Source organism: Clarias gariepinus, chromosome 26, assembly GCF_024256425.1.
Source record: "Clarias gariepinus isolate MV-2021 ecotype Netherlands chromosome 26, CGAR_prim_01v2, whole genome shotgun sequence".
In the NCBI taxonomy this organism is placed as follows: Eukaryota; Metazoa; Chordata; class Actinopteri; order Siluriformes; family Clariidae; genus Clarias; species Clarias gariepinus.
The window spans coordinates 4,255,075-4,277,720 of NC_071125.1; the positions used below are offsets into that span (position 1 = coordinate 4,255,075).

Genomic DNA, 22,646 nt, shown 5'->3' on the forward strand with positions numbered 1-22,646 from the left:
ATTAGGTGAAATTGTAACTGCAACTGAAAAATGTATTTGTGAATCTAGCCACATTAAGGAAGTCTCAAAAACTCCACACACAAATGCAGGTTCATCTGTAATTACATATTTCTGCATGAACTAAAATATATATTTGTGGAGAGACATTTTTATGTGAATCATAAAACAGATTTGTGAATCGTGTGACATTCATTTGAACTAAACTGACTGAACATGTTATTAACTAACCAAGTACTAACAAAAAACCTGACATTTTAGAGATGTCAATACATCTTACATAGAAATAGTTTTTACATCATACATGCACTGAAATGTGCACTGAAGTGTGTTCATGTCAAATGGGGACTTTGGATTGTGCAGACTAAAAGAACACAGTTCTCATAGTTAAACATCTTTGATTTCTCTATATAATCCTCAGCTACACTAATGCACTTATTCCAGCCTTTCACCAATGTTTGGATTCCATTAAGGTAGAACTTCTTCTTAATACAATGGAGCCATGATCAAACCACCTGTTCACATCTGAAACACAGGACTCCCAGGAACGCCATTAATGCCCCAAACATGTAGAAATGGTAATAACTTGGAGCTGAACTCCTGTAATTCACAAATGATATTGAGCATAAACGTTCTCATGACATATAGGCACTCATTCGACAACCACAAGACACCAATAAATTTAGCACATAAATGTTTTCTGAACTTCCTTTGAGTAAACATAAGCAAGTGATCAGTGCACACACTAAATCATTTGTTCTTCTTTTTTTTATATAATTTTACCATTAATCATATTTTAGGAGCAGAAAAACGTGTGGCAGATGACAATGTTTTTTTTTTTAAAAGAGGAAGTTTCATTGATGCATAGAGGGTGTTGGGGTTTTCTCACTGAAAATAAGAAAACCTGGCAGATAGAAATCATCTGTAAGAGTATAAAGTAAGAAAATCATCCTTGCCATTGTCATTATAAAAATCATTGCAATGTTGCACATAGTCATTACAGTAGTTATAAAACATCATAGATGGTACCACAAGTTAGTTACTTAGTAAAAGGTTTGCTTAGATTTATTATTTTGTTTTAGAGTAGTAAGTTATTATATTTATAGGATTCTTAATACAGTTATAGGTATACATATATTTTACTACTTAGTACCTAATAACCTGGCAACTTAGTTTAGACCACAATAATTTGCAGATGCCTTAAAAATGGGCTGAGCTATTAGTCTACTATTAACTCTCTTGACTAACACACAGTAGAGTCCACACCCATGACCACAAGCAAGTTGTCATCTTTTCAGGGAAGGACAGTCCTTGTGAATATTGAGAATCAATGTTTTTACCATTCTCACAGTGCAGTGGATCTGGTTCATTTTTTTGGTTATTGACATTCTCTTTTTCATGTCACTGTTTCAGGGGATTATAAATGGTTGCAGCAGGCAGATTTTAAAAAGTACAGAGGATCTGTTAATACAAGTATTAGACTGAGCAACAGGGATTAGATTGTGAATAGTTTTCCTGTATAGAGTATCTACATTATCCAGGTAAGATTATTAACTGGTGACTTATCTTAACACCCTACACTACATTTGAATGTTTACAGTACTTCCAAACATCAAACTTAAACACTTGCTTTACACTTTTTTATCTTTAAGACACTTTTACTTGTTATGCTGTGAATAAAAGCCAGTGGGACACTTTTAGCATGAGTAAAGCATCATTTTATTTCTTCTTGTCTCCAGGGCTCCAGTAATGGATAGATTTAGGACTCTCAAACCTTTCATTGCAGGTAAAGTAACTGCATTAATAGGTGTTGTATTATGAAAAGTTAAAAGCGCAGTAACTGATCTGCAATGATGCATATGCTTCATATCTGTTTTTAATGCACACTATGTACTATTCATATTTAAAGGGACCCTGTGTTTTACAGACAAAAGAAAAGAAATGCGTCTAATTTTTGGGTTGCCATCACGTTATTTGCAAAAAACAAACATTTAAAGAAATTATTCTTTTGTAATTAAAGATGTTATCTAATCATGTTACAAATTACACGAAAAAAAGAAACATAATTTAGAGTTTTTTTTTTGGTATAAAATTAATTAATACAATAGTCTGCTTCTTCCATTTATTCACAGTGTTAAATACGTAACTAAAGGAAAGTATTAAGTAACCAATTCTATATTTTAAAAGCCAAAGATGATGTGGTGAAAATCCACAACACTACAGTATAAAGACAAATAAATCATTAACTAGGTTAAAGCATTGAAACCACAGTTTAACCACAGTTGGAACAGAACTCCCAGTCTCATACAGCAAACAGTTACAGCATGGAGAAAGGAGATTTCTTTCTTCCACCCATTCAATTTTATACACAAACTTCCTTGCCAACATCATCTACACCCTGTAAAGCTTGTTCTTACATAAAAGGAGTTGATTTGTCTCAGAACAGATGTCTTAACCTTATTATTCAGTGGAAACCTACAGTCTGTTTATTTCTATTGTACATTATTTTAAGGCCTTATGTTGCCAAAAACCAACAGGCCAGTTTTAAAGTGTCTACAGTCTATATGACACAATTAATACAATACATACAAATAATACAATTAATATATGATTATTTTATTACAGTGACCAACGTGTTGTACAGCTGGTAGGATTTATTTTTTTCTTTTAAAAAGTTTAAAAGAGGACTTGAAAAATGCTTAAGAGCACACCATACAACCTAGCATCTAAAAATACAAGACAGAGTAAAATCAAACGAAATGGCAAAATAACTACAACACGGAAAAAACACAGTCCCTAAAACCCAAGTAATTTCCACAACTCAGGAAATATGATGAAATACATTTTTATTCAAATTTAACCCACTTTAAACACATAACTGTGTCAAAAATGTAAAAAAAAAAAAAATTATAATAATAGGTCACATAGGCAAAGAAACATATACCTGTAATCATGTGTTTTTATGCTTGTTTTGGTTGTTTCCAGTTGTTTTTATGACCAATAATAAAAATAATACATGCATTCGGTAAGTTCTACATTTTTGCAATGTCATTCCCATATTCCTGTGGTGGTAAATTTTTGAAAGTAATAAAAACTTATTGACAGTAAAAACTGACATATTTGAAACACAAAAGCACAGTTTGATGTCTGTTACTTGTTACAATTCCCCCTGCTATGGATGGGTATAAAATATTATATGACACTATAATTTTTATCTTCATTATGATTAAATATTATATTCCTATTAAAAAGTGCCCTAGTCATGTGAAACTCCTTGTTGAACATTAATAAAATTTAGTTGTCTTTTTTGATCTGAGCTCTCTGAACTAAAATGATGACTGAATGTGTAAGAATTTATGGTTATATGCAATAATTTCCATATACGTATATGTAAAATCAGTATTACATACCTTTTTAATGTAAAAAATATTATTTAAATATTTATTTACAATATTTATTTAGTTTATGTAATTTGTATTACATGACTAGCCCTCGCAAAATAAATATGCCCAATAAGAAACCCAATTATATGCCGAATTATATATAGGGCTTATTTTGATCGGAATATAATATTTGATCATAATAAAGATAGAAAATTATGTTGAGTTCTCAGTTGTGACAGTTGGGGGGGGGGTTAAATTTTAATAGTTAATACATAAATGGGTCACATAAGTAATAATACAGTACTAAAAATACTAAAGATTAGGTACACACATATGCAAAAGAGAAGAGATTGCATGATTTTAATAGACTAAGAGTTGAAGCTGATCTTAAATCAAGAGGAAGCATATTCCACAGTCTAGGCGCAGCCACTGAAAATGTGCATTTTTTATTTAATTCTGACCAGCGAGGCTTAGAAGGGATTTATTGGTAGACTGCAGAGCCTGGCCTGATGTATAGGGAATGTGTCGTGGAGACAAACCATGTAGTGACTTAAAAACCCATAGTGCACTTGCATTTTGGACAAGTTGCAAATTATAGAATAAAGACTGAAAAACTCCTACAGTACCTAAATAAAGTTTGCAATAGTCCATGCAATTGTGATAAAAGCAGAAATTACCATCTCCAGGCCTTTAAACAAGAGATTTGGTTTGAATTTGGCAATGTGTTGGAGCTGGTTAAAGCTATTTCTCACAATAGAGTACCAAATCTAAGAGTTGGATAGTTATAGTTGTTAAATGTTGTTTGCAAGCCAAGTCTTGGCTTCAATTATGCAATCAGCGAGAATATTTAGGGGGAAATATCCTCAGGTTTTAAAGGTAGATATGTCATATAAAATTATATGCATACCAGTGATATGACACTCCATGGTTTTGAAAGTCTGTGGGAGCAAATATAAAGGAAACAGAACTAGTCCCACAATGGAATCTTGTGTTTTTTGTATTTGCACTATTTCTTACATTTATGACACTTTTTTTTCTTTTAATTCTTTGCTCAGACATGTTTGTACAGTTGGTTAACACAAAATAAATACAATCCATCATATTAGCTAGGTTGTGCTGAAAAAAGATAGCTCTTCCTATATTGCACAATCCTGAGCCCTATATATATACAAAATGAACAAAATCTAAAGACTGGGGGAAACATTCCAAGTCTTAGCATTTCGCGCTGGTGGATCATAACCAGGTTGTAAAAAATGCTTTAAAAGACAAAAAAGGAGCAAGAGACAAAAAACAGAGATTGGCAATTTATTAAAAACTGCATTTAAACTCAAACAGGTTGTTTAACAGCTGATCAAAAGACCATAGCCCCAAATACCCACAACAGAACTAAGAGGGGGGACTCAGTGGTGAGTAGTGCCACTATTCTTGTTGATATCTTTAAACAATCATTTAGACATGCTTGATGCAACTGTTTCCAGGAGGCTAGTGGGAATGTTGTTCCATGTGGTAAAGATGGCTGTATAAAGGGCATCCACAGTCTGGAACTGACATCCACTTTTGTAAACTTCCCCTGCCATCCATCCTCAAACATTCTCAAGAGGTTTTAGATCAGGGGAACACGCAGGATGGTCCAGAAGTGCAACATTTTAGTCCTGGAAGAAGTCCTTTGTCCTCCCCTGCACAACCTAAACCTTTATTTTCCCATTAAAGGGAAAAAGTACTCACAACCTGGTCATGATCCACCATGATCTCCGTCATGAAAACCACAAATTATTTGAATTTGTTTTATTTAAGTTAATAAAGCTCTGCAAATACTACGTGATCTTGGGTTATTTTGATGTGATGATGTAATTTCCTTTAAATACAGGGTAATTCAAAAATAATTAACCGATTTTATGAATAATTGCTTCAGTTCTCGAGCATCATTATGGAATGAGTTAGTGACTATTTTAAAAAGTAGTTATCTATGTTTTGAATGGCTGCCACCTTAAACATTAAACATTGAATAACAACTGATCTATAATCAACTCAGTGGATCATAATATGCTGATACGCACCTGGGAGGACTTGTCTTATCATATTGATTTTGCCCGTACTGCAGGTGGTGGTCACATCGAACACTTGTAATACAGGAAATAAAAGTTGATTGTGAATAGAACACTTCTGACTTGGCTGGAGTTTTGTATTACTTTTCCTTAATAATATATCGTGTAGTAAAATCAGTTGATTCTTTTTGAATTGCACTGTATACTCTCTAAATAACTATAATTATATTTAGAGTTTAGGAGAAATGTTGTCAGGAGTTCACAAAAAAATGAAACAAAGCTTCTCAATAATACATGCACCTGCAGGGAAAACTTAATTATTTTGCAGTGGTCTCTTATTTCTTTTTAGAACTATATATAAAATACCATAGTAATGCAAATTATGGCTAAAAATGTTCTGGGTTTAAGGGTTAAGATGAGGTAAAAGAATATTGTGGTTGATTGAATGAAAGTCAGTGGTAGCAAAACTAGAATACCACAATAGCCAGAGTCAAGAGCAACATATCAGTCAGTTTCAAAGGAGTTGTATTATGACAGATCCTGACTGAAAGCCCGACTGGAACTTATAGAATATATAATTTCTGCTTAGATGTAAAGACAGCTGGAAGTAAACTACTTTTTTTTTTTAAACGTTTTGAGTAAGTGTATAATCCCAGTCCATGTTGTCCTGTATGGAACTCCAAAGTGTTTAAAATTAAATAAGTAAATAGGACATAATAAAATAAATAACTCGATGAATAAATAAGACACATACATGTAATATGAGAATGATATTGTGAAATAATGGAACATATTTTTTTTTAAAAACGCTTATTATTGTGAAATATATTGCACTCTGCAAATTATTTTTCCCAATAACAGAGATAATTGCAGAGGCATTTTATTTAATTCATGCTGTTTTTATTTCAAAATGTAATTTTTTCAAAGTCAGTTTTTATTTTAAAATCCCGTTTTCCACGATGGCCTATTTATTTCACAATGCGACTTTTCAGCAGAATGAGTTGTTCTGTCAATCAGCGCCAGTGGGTTGGACCTGCGCGCCTATTGGCTGATCCTTTAACATCAATTAGTTTCCCTGAATACCTGCTCCGCGGACCGCTGCTACAGCTAGCAATAACGTGCTAGGCAGTGGCGGAAAGGCCATCTGGTCAATGTGGCCGGCCCAGTCAGTACGTAAATTTATTTTAAAAATGACGGAAACTATAATATTGCATCTCTTTTTTACGCAGGTAGATAAGTGCATTAATCGTACATGCGCCGATGATAAAGTGCGTGTTTTGTAACGGCCAACACTATGTTGTATTTCACATCATGTATGTACAGTATGTTGCCCTTTAAGAGTTGCTGCGCATGTCCGCTGAGGAAGTGTGTGCGCGTGTGTCAGCTGTGCTGTTCCCCCCCCCCCCCCCCCCCCCCCGAAACGCTCTATAGTTTTACCCTTTTCTTTACTTTTACTGTATGTTTTGTATTATAATTTTGTGACGCTAAAAAGGCTGATAGAGGTTTTGTGCTGAACGCTATTGTTGGCTCTGAGCTCTTTTTTCCTGGCTATCCGGCCCAAAGCGGCACAGTTTGTGTGCATGTAAATGTATTGTAATCCTATTCCATACGTGTTCTGAAACTACGCCCCCTTTTACTTTTAATTTACAGAGGGAGAGATATGGATCATTTCTCGATACAGCAAAGAATAAATAATTGCCATGGATAAAAAAAAGGTGGAGCTGAAAATTTATGCGACAAGAAGAAAAAACTTTAAAAGCAGATGCTGTGAAATTCCTCAAATTAGCAGATTATGCCTTTTGCGTGAGGGAAAATTACAGTTCCACAGGCTCTGACAGCTCTAACATTACAGTTCTAACATCTAACAGTTGTGTGCTAAGTTAAAACTCATGGAAGATATTGGACAGGTGTGAACTTCAGCCAGTTCTGGTCATTTTAGCTGATCAGATAGAGAAGGATAATATACCAGTAGACACTGTACTGCCACCTACTGTATAAAATATGTATTGCACCATTAGCCCTAACTAGATACTTCATGCGCTATTACTTACGTCTGAATAAAGGATCAACCAATCACACAGCTGGCTCCGCCCTATCGCTTTTGATTGACAGAACGACTCATTCTGCTGAAAAGTCGCATTATGAAATAAATAGGCCATCATGAAAAACGGGATTTTGAAATAAAAACTGACTTTGAAAAAATGACATTTTGAAATAAAAACAGCATGAATGAAATAAAATGCCTCTGCAATAATCTCTGTTATGGGGAAAAATAATTTGCAGAGTGCAATATATTTCACAATAATAAGCGTTTTTTTTTCCCAAAATATGTTCCATTATTTCACAATATCATTCTCATATCACATTTATGTGTCTTATTTATTTATAGAGTTATTTATTTCATCATGTCCTATTTATGTATTTAATTTTGAACACTTTGGAGTTCCATAGTCCTGCCATCATTCAAAATTTAGAAAAGTTTGAGGCAGTGACTTCTTATACGATACTCTAAAGCTAATTTGTAGATTTGTAGTTTTTTAACACCTACACACAAAAATTGTCAAATCTGACACCCTAATATATTCACTGTGAAAATAAAGTGCTGAAAGTTAAATGCTTATGGAAACTTAGTTAGGACTTTGGTTATTGAACTTAAAAGACAGAAATGAGACATTAATGATTGACACTGCAAACATGCATGTAAATTTCATTTTAGTTAATAATTTTTCTTAAAAAAAAGTTTATATTTTTATTTATAGAACAAATTTTAAGAAGGGAAACATGTGTTTGTACAAATGCTGCATTTTTCCTATTATACCTTATATAAAAATGCCAGCACATTGTTTTTCTTTATGTTGGTATCTGACTACAACTTTGTATCTCATTACTTGCAAATTATTACTTTAGCTTATTTACTGTATAATAAAAAATAAAATACATACTTCACAGCACAAAAATCAGATTTCCTAATGTAATCCCAATGTTTGTGCACTGTCAGCAGATTAATTTTCACTGTATATAAGATTAACCTATTTTAAACTTAAACAATTCTAATATAGTATTTGAATTAAAAATAATTTACTGTCTCATTAAATTACTACTATATCAAGAAGGCTACATGACAAAAATGCTTTACTGTATCTTAATCAGTGGTGTAACCATATTATAAGGAGCTATTAAGTGCATTTTTGTAAATGGCTGCACAAGCAAGTAATATTAGGCCAATAAACTACATGAAAAATTGATTTACAGTATGTTTATAATTAATAATGAGTAAATAATTTATGAATAATTTAAATGTTAGCCCAGCTTTGATGTAAAAGCTTAGACACTTCTAGAAAATATAAATATCCCTAAAAATATCCAGAGTATGCTTTTACTTTGTAATTAGCAAAATACAAGCTACAATGATTTCCTACAATGGAAAATCATTGATAGTCTTTTCTGCTTTATAATAAAGCAAAATGTTTAACAAAAATAAAAAATGTTTATTTTATCTTCTCAGTTTCACTGCTAGTTGGTGTGTGTCACTGCTGGTGGGTGTCCGTGGATTCAGTCAATGCCGTCAGGGGTAGCTGCGTCTTGGTGCCGTGCCGCACTGTGGCTTACAGTAAAGTCGCCTGGTACAAGTATGCGAGATGGGGATACCCAACTGTCTACTCTAATGAACGCAGTGAGATATTAAGTGAGTTTAGTGGAAGGACATCAGTCCCAGGATCTCGTTATAGTGGAGACTGCAGTTTAAGGATTAACAACGTCCAGGACAGTGACAGTGAGGAGGGCCTGTACGTATGGGTCTGGGATAGAGATGGGTACAACCAAGGATTTTATGAAGATCATCAAATCATCAACATATATGTCTGTGAGTATACACATATTATACTGTATTAGGGTTACTGCATGCCAATGTGTGAATAGTTTAGAGTGCACCTATGCAGAATTCTAGAGAGATTTTTTACCACCTCAAATGCAAACATATTGATACTATATTTTATATTATAGATATTATTATAAAAGACGCAGTGGCTGGTTTCACATGAGCCTTAGCAGTTGTACGATAGAGTAGACATGGTTGGTGGATGGGAATTGCTATTATTGTGTTAGGTGTTAATTCGTCCTATGATAAATCTTACAAACACATATTTTTTCTCACAGGGGATCCTACAGAGCCTGAAATATCTGTTGAAAGCAAACAAGTAGAGGGCAAGCCTTTTACTGCAACATGCAAATTCCGCCATTCCTGCCGCTCGTCTCCACCACGGATTTACTGGTACGGTCCGAGTCCCATTTCTAATGCGTTTACCAACACGAAGGACTGGGAGGGATTTTGGGAATCTCAGGCCACTGCTACATTCAGTGTAACTCAGGACACATTCTCAGGTGCAAGAGCTCTCTCAGTGGAACATCTTACTGGAGTACTTCAGTTTATATCAATGTCCTGTGTAAGTAAAGTTTATAAGAATGATTTTATATTGGATATCAAGTCTAAGGATGAGATCAGAAAATCTTCAGCATTTGCCTTATGACAATTTCCACATGTTGCAGTTAGTGTAGCTGTTTTATTTCATGTTGCATGGTTAACATATATACTCAGCCAAAAAAGAAACGTCCTCTGACTTTCAACTGTTTTTACTTTCAGTAAACTTAATATTTGTATGAACACTAAAAGAGTCAACACCATAAGACATAAACTAAAAATGTTTTACAATGTGTCCCTGAATGAAGGGAGGCTCAAAATCAAAAGTACCAGTCAGTATCTGGTGTGGCCACCAGCTGCTTGAAGCACTGCAGTGCATCTCCTCCTCATGGACTGCCTATTGCGGACAGTCTGAGCACTGATGGAGGGATTGTGTGTTCCTGGTGTGACTCGGGCAGTTGTTGTGGCCATCCTGTACCTGTCACGCAGGTGTGATATTCGGATGTACCGATCCTGTGCAGGTGTTGTTACACGTGGTCTTTCACTGCGAGGATGATCAGCTGTCCTTCCTGTCAATTTATTGCCCTAGCCCAGTGGTTCTCAAAGTGTGGGGCGCGCCCCACTAATGGGAAATACAGACAGGTGGGGCGCAATGAACGGGAGGGAATTAATGGAAAATAATAGAAAAGTACCTATTCTAATTCATGCTTTTCTTTATTGATTTATTTAATCTTTATTTTCTTTATCGGACACTCGAAACTAAATAATGACACACAAAGAAATGGATCATTAATACAAGTAAATTAAAATAACATCAGAGAAAAAGTGGAACCACAGTGCAACAATAACGGTTTAACGTCGGCATGTTAACTGCAGAGGAACAATATATAAGGAAACATTCGGTATTATATATGTAATTTCATTTATTCCAATGTGTATGCTGATGTTTCTCTATTTTTGTTAAACATTAATATTTTATCAGGCAGTACTAGTCTAGCATTTCTAGTTTCCAAGTGCGGCAACAAAGTTGCTTTTTGATCCTTCAGGCGCTGAACAGAAGGGACGATCAATATCGTTCCACGCTTTTTGTTGGTGTGCGGCTTTTTGCGATGTTCCCTAAATCATTTGTTGCGCCGTAGAAAATAATGGTGTTTATGCTTTTAAACATGTACAATTTAAGGCGGATGTAGCTTAAAGACAATGTAGAGAGGAAATATATCTGGGTATCTTATTCGCGGGTTTATTTACGCAGCTATTGAATTCTGAGATGTGAATATCAAACTAACTTTACCGCGGACACAAACACGTGTTATGCGCTAAAATCCCCCCTGCCACGGATTGCCCAAGCGCCCCCCTCCCCCCAACACACACACACGTAATCTCTATCAAATATTATATTAGGACATACTGTACATTCAAAGGTTTATTATTATCAAATATATAATTACTATTATAATTAACCCTAGGCACGTGACAGCCGTCAAAACAAATCCCCAAAAATTATGATTTTATGGCACATTTATTTTGCAGGGGATTGTCAATCTACAAATAACAAATTATTTATCACAAATTACACTAAATAAATATTGTTTGTGGTGAAAAATTACATCAAACGATTTCTATACAACCTTTTTTTATATTGCTTATTTTATAATTAAATTTATTTGTTATAATTCGTAATTTGTAAACCATAAACTTATGAGTTTATGTTCTAATATATTATTTGAAAGAGATTATGTAGGGGGGGAATCCGTGGCAGGGGGCATTTTAGGGCATAACACCGGGTCAGTAGCGTACTATATGTAGTGAGCATAATAACGTCAATGGATACATTTATTACATGGACCACAAAAAAGCAGTGATTTAGCACTATCAGCCTAATCAACCAAAAAGCCAGCCGAAAGGAAAACATGATGAAGCCTACTGTATGTTGCGATTGGATTCATGGTGGGGATGGTGGGGGCAGAGGAGAGACCCATGTGTGTTTTGTGTCTTAAACCGCTGGCAGCAGACAGCACGAGACGGAACAAAGTAGGAAGACACTTAGAGACAACACACCCCAGTCACATTAATTAGCCACTCAACTTCTTTGAAAGAAAGCTCTAGATAAGTGACAAAGTAAGTCTGTTATAACAATTGCACATGTAATTTCCCTCTGGGATTAATAACGTTATTTGAATCTTTTATCTGTTTTGAACTTGGTATTATTTTATCTTATTGGCTTAGAAATTGATATTTCAATAAATAGTAAACTTGGCCGTGGGGCTTGAAAATTCGCCCACCCCCTTAACTGGGGAATGACAGAAAATGTTTGAGAACCACTGTCCTAGCCACATCAGCAGTCTTCATGCCCTGGGCATCTTTCTTTGGGTGTTGTTCACAGTCGGTAGACAAGTCTCTTTAGTGTCATGCGTTTTTAGAACTGTGACCTTAAATGCCTACTTTCTGTAAGCTGTTAAGGTCTTAACGACTATTCCACAGGTACATGTTATTTAATTGATTTTGGTTAATTGAACATGCATGGAAAACATTGTTTAAACCCTTTACAATGAAGATCTGTAAAGTTATTTGAATTTTTACAACATTATTGTTGAAATACACAGTCCTGAAAAAGGGGCATTTTTTTTTTTTTTTTTGCTAAAAGGCTAAAAGCCTCTAGCTTATTTGCCAATTATATATGTTAACAGTGCAACATGAAATAAAACTGCAACATAAACTGCAACATGTGGTAATTGTCATTGCAGCTGATTGGTCATGTGGTAGATCCATCGGCTGCATTTCTCTGGCAAAAATGAAGAATATCTACTGTAATGTGTAGAATAAATAGTTCAAAAAGTAACGAGTCTAATGCAGCTGGATGTAGCATAGTTAGAGTAACGTTAAAAGTAAAAGTAAAAAGTATGCAGTAAAACTACTCGAAGATTTTTGCTCTTCAAAAAGTTACTTACATAAATGTAACGGAATAAATGTAACTTGTGTTACACCTTTGGTACTACAGTAGATATACAGTACTGTATCTAAGAAACAGAGCTAATATTTAATAAAATAGTTAAAATATGTTTGTTAATTATGTCAAATTTGATAGAATAAGGTGAAATGATGATGTTATTAAAGAAAATAACATAATGGCATAACATTTTAAGTTTTTTTTAAATATTTTTTTTAAAGAAGTCCATAAAAATATGTTAAAATGTAACAATTAAACATAACATAAAATTCCAATGTTAAATGTAACAATTAAATTTTTCTGCTTTTGTATTATCAAATCAATTTATGATGCAAACCTAAGCTTAGAGTCTACAAAAAATATGTATATTACTTTAAGATATTTACCTAAATTGTATTATGGACAGAAAGTTTATACAATAAAGTGTAAAATATAAAAATGATGCTGCATTCATAATCACACTTGATGTTTAACACGTTTCATCAGATGCACCCAAGAATGTGAAAATAACTTACACGAGAAGCAGCACTGTAGTCGAGGGTAACAACATCTCACTTCAATGTACCAGCAATAGCAACCCTACAGTCACAGCCTATGAGTGGGTTGTCACCCAAAACACCACCACCACCCGCTACAGAGAAAATCCAATTGTCCTTCAAAATGTCAGGAGAGACACGTCTGTTTCCTGCATCGCCACTAACTCTGTTGGAACGGGCCGATCACAACAGTTATCTCTTAGTGTCAATTGTAAGTAGCAGCTATTATTGATGTCTTTAAGTCATCTTCATGTGATTAGACTTCCTGGCCAGGGTAGGTTAAAGAAAGTATAAAAAAGGAGTGTTAATAGCCAAGTTATGGTAAGTGATGTAGTATTCTATACTGTCTCTAACTGTTATAGTGCTTATATTCAGTCACTTTGTCATCCAGCGTGTATTAGGCATTGCATAAAACATGATATTATTCCTCTTTATTATTTCATTCTGATCAAAGGTGTTGATTTGTTTTTCTTAGAATATATTATTAATTTGCTCTTTCTATTAGCATTTCTTAAGTATCAGTTAACTTGCAAATATACTGCTCAAAAAAAATAAAGGTAACACTTTGTCCCAGTTTGACTTGAATGATTCTCACATGTGTATGCATGGTTCAAGTCAAACCTGGACTATGTGTTCTCTTTATTTTTTTGAGCAGTATAATGCAAATATATGCAAAATAATGTTTAATGCATAATTCTTGTAAAATGAGAAAGATGCATGTAGTTGTGAATGTGATGATGTTTTCTGTAAGGATACACTTTTATAATTTATGCTTTATGAAAAAAGTCTCCAGTGTCAGTCATTTGTAACCATCCTTCATCTTTGTCACCACATGGACGTCTTCACTTCATGTTTTTTCATTAGCATGACAAGATGCAAGCTTTTGCTGTATTAAAAATTCTAAATTGATCTTGGCCACCCGGCAGCCTCTGTCATAAAACATCTACCAATCAGGGAGAGTAAAGATTATCAAATTAATGTGGGTCAGGTTAGTTTGGGGAACGTCTCGGGTTGCTGTAACCCTGTTCCCTGAAAAGGCGGAAACAAGATGCTGTGTGAAAACACTATGGAAAACATCTTGTGATGTTGCCGGTTGTGAAGCATGTCTGTATCAAACACGCCAAATTTTTGGCTTATATAACCTCGGTCGGGTGACGTCGTCTGATTAGATGCACCTGCAGGTTATAAATAGGAGTGAACAGATGTCCGGTCACGTAGGCAGTGCAGCATTGGGACTCAGCACCTTGTTCCCGCCTTTTCAGGGAACAGGGTTACAGCAAAGTAACCCGAGACGCGGTGGATGTAAATCTGAACAACACGTACTGGACACAGTAAGTGAAGTCTCTCCTGCTCCGGAGCTGTAAAAGGCGGAGGACAGAAAGCTTCAAGAACAACAGGGTGCATGGTTGAGAATGAATTTTCAGAAGATAGTTCAGGTGAGGATGCAAAATAGCCTTGACTAGCCCTACTAGTCTAAACTGGTTATTTAAGCCAAAATTTGGCGTGTTTGATACACACATGCTTCACAACCGGCAACATGAAAAGATGTTCCCATACAGTAGCGTTTTCACGCAGCATCGAGTGTAGCCTTTGAAAGGGAACAGATTTATCATGCAAGGGTGCGCACAATAGCCAGGAGGTCTCAGATCTAGCTCTGGGAGGCTGACTCGAGGACCTGTAAGCCCGGAGTAGCATAAACATCCAAACTATAGAATCTAACAAATGTGTGCGGAGTGGATCAACCTGCCGCGCCACACACTTGCTGCAGGGAAATACCTCTTGCCAGCGCAATAGATGAGGCAAACCCCCTGGTTAAATGAGCCCTAATTCCTAGAGGCGAAGTGAGCCCACGCGCCTTGTAGGCTAGGACAATAGCATCTCTCTTGAAATATGTAACTAGAAGAAAAACCATCTTAAGTGTCAGAAGCCAAACAGGCGCTGACTTTAGTGGTTTGGAAGGGGTGTCAACCAGACCCCGTCAGTCAGAACATGACAAGCCGAAATAGCGGCTAGGTACATTCTGAGGGTACTAGGGCATAAATCCCAAGGGCAACTTTTCTTGCAGAACTCCAGCACTGAAACAATTCGGCAGTGGACTGGGTCTACATGTTTCGCCATGCACAACATTCAAATACCCTCACCTTGAGGGCATTAGTTCTTCTAGTGCGTGAAAGTTCCAGGGCTCCCAACTTTATATAGAATAAAATATATATAATGGAATGTAAATCGCCCTTAGGGACAGGGACTCGCCCTGTGCCCCAAGCAGAACCTGGTGGGCTAGCTTATTCAATCGGCGCGACCACAGTCCGCCCTGGCGATTATGTACCAGACTACTGTAATGTTGTCCACCTTCACTAGGACATGGTAGCCTCAACTGCTGGAGGAGGTGTTTCAGGGCAAAAATAAAGCCATCAGTTTGGGGCAATTGATGTGCCACACGAGAAGATGGCCTCTCCAGCTCCCTTGGGACTGCGACTGAGGCAGAATCAGCCAGTTGCCTATGTTATACAAAATACGGATGCATTTTGTATATGTGCGGGTGACAGAGCTAGGCCAAATAGAAGGACCTGATAATGGTAAGCTTCGCCCCCGAAAGTGAACCTCAGGAACTTCCTGTGTTGTGGAAATATTTCTATGTGAAAATATGCATCTTTAAGATCGATTGTCACAAACCAATCCCCTAGTTGGATTTTTAGAACAATCGTTTCACAGTCAACATTTTAAAACTTTACTTTTCAGATAGCGGTTAAGCCCGCGAAAATCTAAAATTGGACGCAGCCCCCCCGTTTTTCTTGGAATCAAAAAATACCAGCTGTAGTAGCCTGACTCTCTGTCTGGTAGGGGAACATGTTCTATGACCCCTTTTTCCTTGGGCGGATGTCGCCCCCCACCATTCTGAGCGAATGAACCTCAGGAGTTCCTCTTTGTGAAGAAGAGAGAACGCTGATCCGACATCTTTGAGGCAATTGCAAAGCGCAGCGCGCATACTTCAGTCTTTGCGAAGGCTTGTTTGTATAGCTTTGCCTCCCGAAACCTAGTGGGGGCCCGAGTTAACGGTGTCGCCAAACAGGCCGGAAGATGAGATGTGGGCATCAAGGAGGAATCTACGATCCTTTCCCTTGATGCCTGTGAGATTCAGCCACAAGTGCCTCTGTGCGAAAACCATTGCAGCCATAGAAAGGCCAATAGCCTGGGCCGTCTGCTTTGTTGCACGAAGAGACAAGTCTGTGGCTCAGCGTAATTCCAAGAACGCCCTATCCTCAAGAGCCCCGCCAGTGGTCAAGTCTTTCAGCAGGTCAGTCTGGTAAGCCTGCAAAACCGCCATGGTGTGCAGTGCAGCACCAGCTTGACCTGCTGCCTGAAAAGCTTTTTCCCCCAGGGAAGATGAAAGTCTACACAGTTAAAAGGATTTGTTGGCTTTTTCAGGGAGGATGATGTCCCAGGAGAGAGATAGCCCGCAAGCATCTCTTCTACAGTATCTGGGGCATCATCATATAACCCTGCGCTTCCGCATTAACAATGTTAGAAAAAATCTAAATCGATGGCACGAATAAATATGTCTTGCTCCATGAAAGGGTTAACCCATCATCGAGGTCGCTAAAAAAGGGAAGAGAGCTTCATTGAGGCTCTCTACCCTTTCCTTCATTGGCGTGGGAAAAGAAACGGGATGGGATCAATTTTGCAAATGCTGTGAATACTTATGTACATGTGCTATCTCAATTTTTTTATTGTTAATAAATTTGCAAAAATCTCAAGTTAACTTTTTATGTTGTCATTATGGGTGTAGAATTCTAAGTAAAAAAATGAATTTAATTTTAAGGCTGTGACATAAAATGTGGAAAAAGTGATGCGCTGAGAATACTTTCTCTGATGCACTGTATATACTGTGTATATATATATATATATATATATATATATATATATACACTAATACGGTGTTTGACCCCCTTTCGCCCTCAGAACTGCCTTAATTCTACGTGGCATTGATTCAACAAGGTGCTGAAAGCATTCTTTAGAAATGTTGGCCCATATTAAAAGGATGGCATCTTGCAGTTGATGGAGATTTGTGGGATGCACATCCAGGGCAAAAAGCTCCCGTTCCACCACATCCCAAAGATGCTCTATTGGGTTGAGATCTGGTGACTGTGTGGGCCATTTTAGTACAGTGAACTCATTGTCATGTTCAAGAAACCAATTTGAAATGATTCTAGCTTTGTGACATGGTGCATTATCCTGCTGGAAGTAGCCATCAGTAGAGGTTGGGTACATGGTGGTCATAAAGGAATGGACATGGTCAGAAACAACGCTCAGGTAGCCCGTGGCATTTAAACGATGCTCAATTGGCACTAAGGGGCCTAAAGTGTGCCAAGAAAACATCCCCCACACTATTACACCACCACCACCACCAGCCTGCACAGTGGTAACAAGGCATGATGGATCCACGTTCTCGTTCTGTTTACGCCAAATTCTGACTCTACTATTTGAATGTCTCAACAGAAATCGAGACTCATCAGACCAGGCAACATTTTTCCAGTCTTCCACTGTCCAATTTTGGTGAGCCCGTGCAAATCGTAGCCTCTTTTTCCTATTTGTAGTGGAGATGAGTGGTACCCGGTGTGGTCTTCTGCTGTTGTAGCCTATCCGCCTTAATGTTGTGCATGTTGTGGCTTCACAAATGCTTTGCACATTGTAACACTAAATGCACATTGGTTGTGGCAACTATAATTCCCCTTTATCACACCACCACATTTTGATTAATTTTCCCATAACAGAAAATGTTTACAGGTTTTAGTCATTTAACTCTGTAACTCTATACATATAAAGCAGACTGTACTGTTTATCTGTATGATAGGAAATACAGTAGGCAGTTGTTTCTCAGTGGTTATGGGCTAGTAATGAGTTTTTCCATTTGTAAAAAACTTTGTTTACATCATCTCATATATATATATATATATATATATATATATATATATATATATATATATATATATATATATTTATATATATATAGCTTGTTTTTAGCAGTATTGAACTTGCATGAACCAGAGTGGTGTCTGTCTTTCTTTTCCCTAAAACATTCTTGTCAAATTATATACAGGTAAACCTTGGATTGCAAGGATAATTTATTCCAGAAGCTAAAATGAATATCAAAATCAATGCGAATTTCCCAATAAGAAATAATTTGAATTCTTATGATTTGCTCCACAGCCCAAAAATATTAATCTTAAAATAATATGTTTTATAAAAAATAATCCAAATTAACCATGGTCACAATGGTATAGTAAACAGTACACGCACACACAGATGTTGTGTCATCTGTTGTGCATCTGATGTCACAGATTGACGCACTGAGACAGAGTATGGGAGAAGATTACCTACAATCCCACAGCACAAGAGAGAGAGAAGAACCATTGGCTCAGTTGTAATCACATAATGCTCGGCAGACAAAGCGTATTCATACTTAAGTACTTGCATATCAGGACCATGTTCGTTTAACAAGTTAAAATTAGTTTAAAAGTTTTGTACATGTGATAAAATGTTTTTGTTGTCCTAAATTAGAAATGCAGAATTAAAAAAAAATATATATATACGTAAGACATCGTACATATATATATACGTAAGACATCAAGGTTTAAGATTATTTGCCTAAAGGATAGGATACAAAAATTAGGCTGTACTTATAAACATATTTTATATTTCACACATTCTATCAGATGCCCCAACAGATGTGAAAGTAGATTACACAGGAAGCAGCTCTGTGGTCGAGGGTGGCCAGATCTCACTTAAATGTACCAGCACGAGCAGGCCTGCACCCACGCACTACAAGTGGTTCATTTCCCCAAACAGCACCAGCTTCAGTCCCAGTGGAAGTACTGTTGTCCTTCTAGATGTGAGGAGAAACACATCTGTTTCCTGCATCGTCAATAACTCTATCGGACAGGATGAATCAAAGCAGCTGTTTCTCAATGTCCATTGTGAGTAGTCTTGATGTATTTTGCTGTTATGTTTCTTTTGGAAAATTCCTGAGCAGTGTATTTTAGTGATCTGTGTTAAAGTGAAAATCTAAGATAAACACCTAGATTATACATCTAAGCAAGTGAGGGTTGAAGGTCTTGCTCAAGGTCCCAACAATGTCAGCTTGGTAGGACTTGGTAGGACTAGTTATTTTACCATAACTACACTTTACAACTGTGATAAGCAGAAAAGCATCTCAGAGAGCACAACATGTTCAATGCTAAAGTTAATAAGGGTATAACAGGTTCCTGTTCTTGCCTGCCATAAAATACCAATGTTAAATGAAACTATTTAATTTTCCTGTTTGTTTTTTTTACATTAATGTATGAAATGCAAACCTATGTTAAATCATTAAAAATATATATGTTTATGACTTTAAGACCTTTGATTTAATTGTATTAAGAAAGGAAAAAGGGTTTTGTTGTATATAAAAATGATGCTGCATTCATAATCACACTTGATGTTTAACATGTTTCATCAGATGCACCGAAAAATGTAAGAATAGAATACACAAGAAGCAGCACTGTAGTCGAGGGTAACAACATCTCACTTCAATGTACCAGCAACAGCAACCCTACAGTCACAGCCTATGAGTGGGTCGTCACCCAAAACACCACCACCACCCGCTACAGAGAAAATCCTCTTGTCCTTCAAAATGTCAGGAGAGACACGTCTGTTTCCTGCAGCGCCACTAACTCTGTTGGAACGGGCCAATCACAGCAGTTATCTCTCAGTGTCAATTGTAAGTAGCAGCTATCCATCAATGTCTTTCTTGATGTGACTAGATTTTGTTTAGACCCCTGAGCAGGGTAGGTTACAGAAAGTATAAAAAAAGGTAATAAAATAAGAAAAAGGATTGCTTGCTTTGTTAATTGTCAGGTTATGTAGTATGATATACGTATAGTTCTTATACAGTATTTAGTCACTTTGTCATCCAGCAGGCATTAATCATTCTATAAAACAGATATTTTTCTACTTAAATCTAAGTTGTTTCTTTCAATTCTGATGTTTTCTTGGAGTATATTATTAATTTGCTCTTTCAATTAGCATTTTTAAGTATCAGTTAACTTACAATGATTTGTATGCAGAAAGTTCAGTGTAAAATTAGAAAGAAGCAGTTAGTTGTGAATATGGTGAAGTTTTCTGTAAGGAGACACTTTTATAATTCATGCTTTATGAAAGAAGTCTCCAGTGTCAGCCCTCTGTAACCATCTTTTATCTTTGTCAACACATGGACGTCTTCACTTTATGTTTTTTTAGTAGCATGACAAGATGCAACCTTTAAAATTTTTTTTTTTTTTTTCCCAAATTGATCTTGGCTACCCGCCAGCCTCTGTCATAAAACATCTACCAGTCAGGGAAAGTGAAGATTATCACATTAATGTGTGTCTGGTTAGTTTGGGAAACAGTGTATTTAATCACTTTAGCTACATTTTCCATAGCTTCCTTTACTTTTTCATTCTTTTTGTATCTGCTTTAAAAAAATGGCAAAATAAAGAAATAAACTTTAATAATTAAGTTGATTTTCATCTTGTAATATGTAAGAACATTCAGTTCATATGAATACTGAAAGGTACTTTGCAAAATGTGATGACATACACCCTTTAATTGAACAAGAAGTCAATTTAATGTTAGCATATACAGGGCCATAAAAAAGTATTTGCCCCTTTCTGATTCATTAATTTTTTTGGTGATTCAGATCAGAGAATGAATTAAATTTTAATATTACACAAAGACAACCAGAGTAAATACAAAGTGTCGTTTTTAATTGATGATTTAATTTGTTAAAAGAGGAAAGTTGTCATTAATAAAATGTAAGCTTAATCAAAAAATCAAAACACAAGCATTTAAACATGTGATTGTCAAAACTATCATTTGATCCTTTAAATAATTTAATTTAACAGTATTGTAGTTTTGTATGACTATGCACCAGTTTCTCTCTCTCTCACACACAAGCACACACTTACACACACACACACACACACACAAATCAACAAAGTACTATTATGGCATTTATCATTAATTTATAACCTTTTGTACCCAAGCATAAAGGTGAAGCCACAAAGTCTAATGAAAAAACAAAGCTTCTTCTTTAAATTGAAAATGAAATTACACGAATTGGGTAAAGAACACGTTCATTATAATCATGACAGAATTACCAAAACTCCCATGTTAAACTGAATCCGTAGTTCTCTTTCAAAGGCTACACTTGATGCTCGCTGAAAACGCTATGGGAACATCTTGTCATGTTGCCGGTTGTAAAGCATGTGTGTATCAAACACGCCAAATTTTTGGCTTTTATAACCTCGGTCGGGTGACGTCATCTGATAAGACGCACCTGCAGGTTATAAATAGGAGTGAACCGGAAACATTCCTCAGATTCTTGTCTTCACCTAGCAAAATAAGTGTTTAACTCACCGATAATGGCAGAGTTTTAAATAAGATGTCCCTCCGTGTGTATAATCCATATCGGAGGGCGATCTCTACACTTTACTGCTTCGATTAAGTGCTACGCGTGCGCCTCGCATTCCTTAAGAAGCTTCGAGTCGTCGCGCATTCCTGGGGCTTAAACTCGTGCATCCGGCAGAGCTGTGAGAGACGGATTTAAAAACTCCTTTCTTTCGCGTTCTCATCGGATCGGTAAATTTCTCTGTTCGCTCTCAAGCATGCCCTGGCGCTTCTTGTAAATGGGCAAAGATAAACATCCTCTCTTGTTCCGCGGAGATGGTAATAGCCTCTAAGCACTTAGTAAAAAAATAAATAAATAAAATAAATGAAATAATAATTAATTAAAAAACATAGACGGCAGGTTCTGTCGGGTGGCCGGGGGGCGGAGCCTTAATGACGCTCTCTCCCCTTTTCTTATCAATCTCCATATGAGTTAACCCTTTCATGGAGTAAGCTGTATTCATCGCGTGTTTTCCTGCCATCAACTTGTTTATTTATTTAAATATAGTTGAGGTGGAAGCGCGGGGTTGTATGATGACACCCTGATAGAAGAGACGCTTCCAGGCTATCTCTCTCCTGGGACATCATCCTTCCTGAAAAGCTATTACTTCCTTTCAAGCTGTGTAGACTTTTTATCTTCCCTGGAGGGAAAAGCTTTTTAGGCAGCAGGTCAGGTTGGTGCTCCATTGCACACCATGGCGGTTTTGCACGCCTACCAGGCTGACCTGCTGAGAGACTTGAGTACTGGCGGGGCTCTTCAAGGTAGGGTGTATTGGAATTACGCCAGGCCACAGACTTGTCTCTTCGTGCAACAAAGCAGACGGCTAGTGCTTTCGGCCATTTTATGGCAGCGATGGT

At 36.4% G+C, this 22,646-nt stretch overlaps 1 protein-coding gene across 1 annotated transcript; it reads left to right on the plus strand.

Annotated features, from left to right (window-relative positions):
• Window positions 1-1,317: 1,317 nt before the first annotated feature.
• Window positions 1,318-19,308, plus strand: LOC128513831 (myelin-associated glycoprotein-like). The gene is made up of 5 exons (XM_053487381.1): window positions 1,318-1,538; window positions 1,737-1,783; window positions 8,931-9,287; window positions 9,581-9,805; window positions 19,040-19,308. The coding sequence occupies exons 2-5, from the start codon at window positions 1,747-1,749 to the stop codon at window positions 19,306-19,308; spliced, it is 888 nt and encodes a 295-aa protein (XP_053343356.1). The 5' UTR covers window positions 1,318-1,538; window positions 1,737-1,746.
• The last annotated feature ends 3,338 nt before the right edge of the window (window positions 19,309-22,646 follow it).